Genomic DNA, 2,351 nt, shown 5'->3' with positions numbered 1-2,351 from the left:
ACCTATCTCCCAGACACCTTTAGACCCAAATCCTGCTTTTCCTCATCTGCAGAACACAGAAGGGTCTGCTCCTTCCACTCAGAGCAGCTTTGCCCCTCCAGGAGCAAAAGCATCCTACTGTCTCCACTTGCTCCAGCGCTCACACCCACCGTATTACACTTCTCAATAAGCAGCCTGATTTCTGGTTTCACTTTCTCAATGATGTCCACCAGCTGCTGGTTGCTCTTCAGCATCCCATTGGGCATCACAAAGACTTTGGTACCTAGTGGCAGAGGAGAAAAACACCTCATGTCAGCAACAGGGAGGAAGGGCTGCTGCTGGGGGATCAGACCCAAGGTCCACCTGAGTGTTTTATCTCCCACCAAGGTCAGCAGCGGGCACTGCGCCGGGCCAAGCTGACCTGTGGGGAACGGGAAACCTGGCACAGGGTAACAGCAATTAGGACAAAGGAAGCAGAAGAGAAAACACAGAGCAGAGAGGAGAGCTGAAGAGCTCCAGGCTGCTGAGGCTGCGCACGAAGGATTTTCCTGATGCACGTGTACAAGCTGTTTCTGCCTCAGCTTAATCCAAAGCCTGGTATCTTCCTCCAGACAAGGAGAAGCTTTCAGCACTGAGCCACAGGGAGATCAGCTGCCCCTGTCAGCAGGCCAAGCTTAAGCAACTACTACTTATGTTTATCAGAGAAGTCCTAATTCTGCTTCTAAGGGCTGGAACCCAACTCCCCCACAACAGAACCTCTGTAGGTCAGGCTCTGAAAGGTTGTGGGGACAGGCCTGCGTGAGCAGCAGCTGCTGTCAGGTCAGGGCAAGTGGGGTTCACGTGATTTCGTACCCCTAAGGCACTGTGCACTTGTTTAGGGGGCAGGCAGCAACACAAGAGACTTGGGGACTCTTACCCTGAAAGGTCTCTTCATGGTCTTCCAGCTTCCTCTTTTTCATATTTGGCTAAAATATACAAAATGTTTTACTCACAAACTAGTCGTCAGCTACAACAGTGTTGCAAAGGAAATAACGAAAACTCAGAGCCTCTGCTACGCTCCTGGTTTCTAAACATCCTCTTTAAAAAGAAAGGAGGATGGCAGAGTACAGCGTTACCTCCAGCAGACTTCCCAGGCTCGAGAAACCAATTCCTAAAAGCCTTTGGGAGAGCCAGAGCCTGTTATTTAATAGGAATATCCTACTCTGGCAGAGAGCAAGCCATGCAGTTTTAATTACCAGAAGTAGGGATGACAGCCAAGAGAGTAACCTTACCCCATCCAGTCCGTCATGGCTGTTCGTGAGAAGAATTGGGTCAGGCACTGGGAGGTTCATGTCTGAATGGATCTGAGTGAGATCATGAATATTCAGGATGGGCTCCTGCAAAATAAAGCAGATTTGTTACTTAATTATGAACTGACAAATTCTGTCACACCAAACACAGTAAGAGGACAAAAGATTGAGACCTCCCTCTTATCCAGCTATAAAATGAGGATGAATGAAAAGAACCATCTAACAATAGGCCCACGAGGAGACCTCCCTCCACCCAAGAGCAGCATGCCAGCTCCAGACTGTGACCAAAGCTCTCAACCCTCTGCAACGCTGGAGTCCCTGCGAGACCACAGCAGCACAGAGGTCAGCCCCAAGTTGCCAAATATGTGAGAAAGATCAGTGTGGTGATCCCACAAAGAAAACTGGGCAAGAAAAAAGAAGCACCCCATCTGGAGCTGAGGGCACTCAAAGGCAGGCAGGTGAGGAGCCACTGCTGCGCCTCTTCCTAAGGAGGGGAAATAGATGAGGACGTGCACAGGACCAGACCTGCCCTGTGGCTTTCAACACGCAGCTTGAGAATGAGGCAGGATCCAGAGGACAGCACATCTCTTACCTTAAGGAACCCATCGAGTTCTAACAGCTTCTTTGGGAAAAAGTTTGCCACCAAGTCTTCAGCCTGAGAGAGAAAGACCAGATGATGACGTGAAACAAAGCCGGAGGCTCCCGCTAGCGGGCAAGAACGCCGGGGAAACCAACTGCCCAAAGGCAGGAAAGGGGAGAGAACCCACGTGCTGGCTGGAGCCAGCTGCCAGGCTCAGCCAAGGTGAGGAGAGGCCAGGAGAGCCAGGAGGCTGCGTAACCTCAGCCAGCTGGTGACCGGCGCTCTGAGCGCTGCTCAGCTCCCAGGAGAGGCTCAAACCGCAGCCGTGTCCGTCAGGAAAACAGACACACGGGCTCTGCCCCGTCCTGCCGCGCCCCGGGCAGCGCCCGAGGGACACTCACCTCGCTCGTGATCCGCTCCCTGAAGGAATCCACCTGCAGAAGGAAAACAGCGGCAGTGCGGAGCGGGTCTCCCAGCGCAGGGCTCAGCGCCAGCCCCGCACC

The 2,351-nt window shown here is 52.8% G+C and overlaps 1 protein-coding gene across 1 annotated transcript in view; it reads right to left on the bottom strand.

The window, feature by feature from the left end:
- The window catches only part of PSME3 (proteasome activator subunit 3), a gene marked incomplete at its 5' end in the record, with an annotated part of 5,915 nt that extends 3,570 nt beyond the window's left edge, over positions 1-2,345 (bottom strand). Inside the window, 5 exons of the mRNA XM_010162341.1 lie at positions 150-262; positions 896-944; positions 1,251-1,355; positions 1,861-1,923; positions 2,250-2,345. Coding sequence (XP_010160643.1) covers positions 150-262; positions 896-944; positions 1,251-1,355; positions 1,861-1,923; positions 2,250-2,345 — 426 coding nt within the window. The remainder of the gene's footprint in view (positions 1-149; positions 263-895; positions 945-1,250; positions 1,356-1,860; positions 1,924-2,249) is intronic.
- Positions 2,346-2,351: the final 6 nt, after the last annotated feature.

This window comes from Antrostomus carolinensis, unplaced genomic scaffold (genome assembly GCF_000700745.2).
Source record: "Antrostomus carolinensis isolate BGI_N321 unplaced genomic scaffold, ASM70074v2 scaffold31492, whole genome shotgun sequence".
Classification (NCBI taxonomy): Eukaryota; Metazoa; Chordata; class Aves; order Caprimulgiformes; family Caprimulgidae; genus Antrostomus; species Antrostomus carolinensis.
This window is presented reverse-complemented; position numbering and strand designations above follow the sequence as displayed.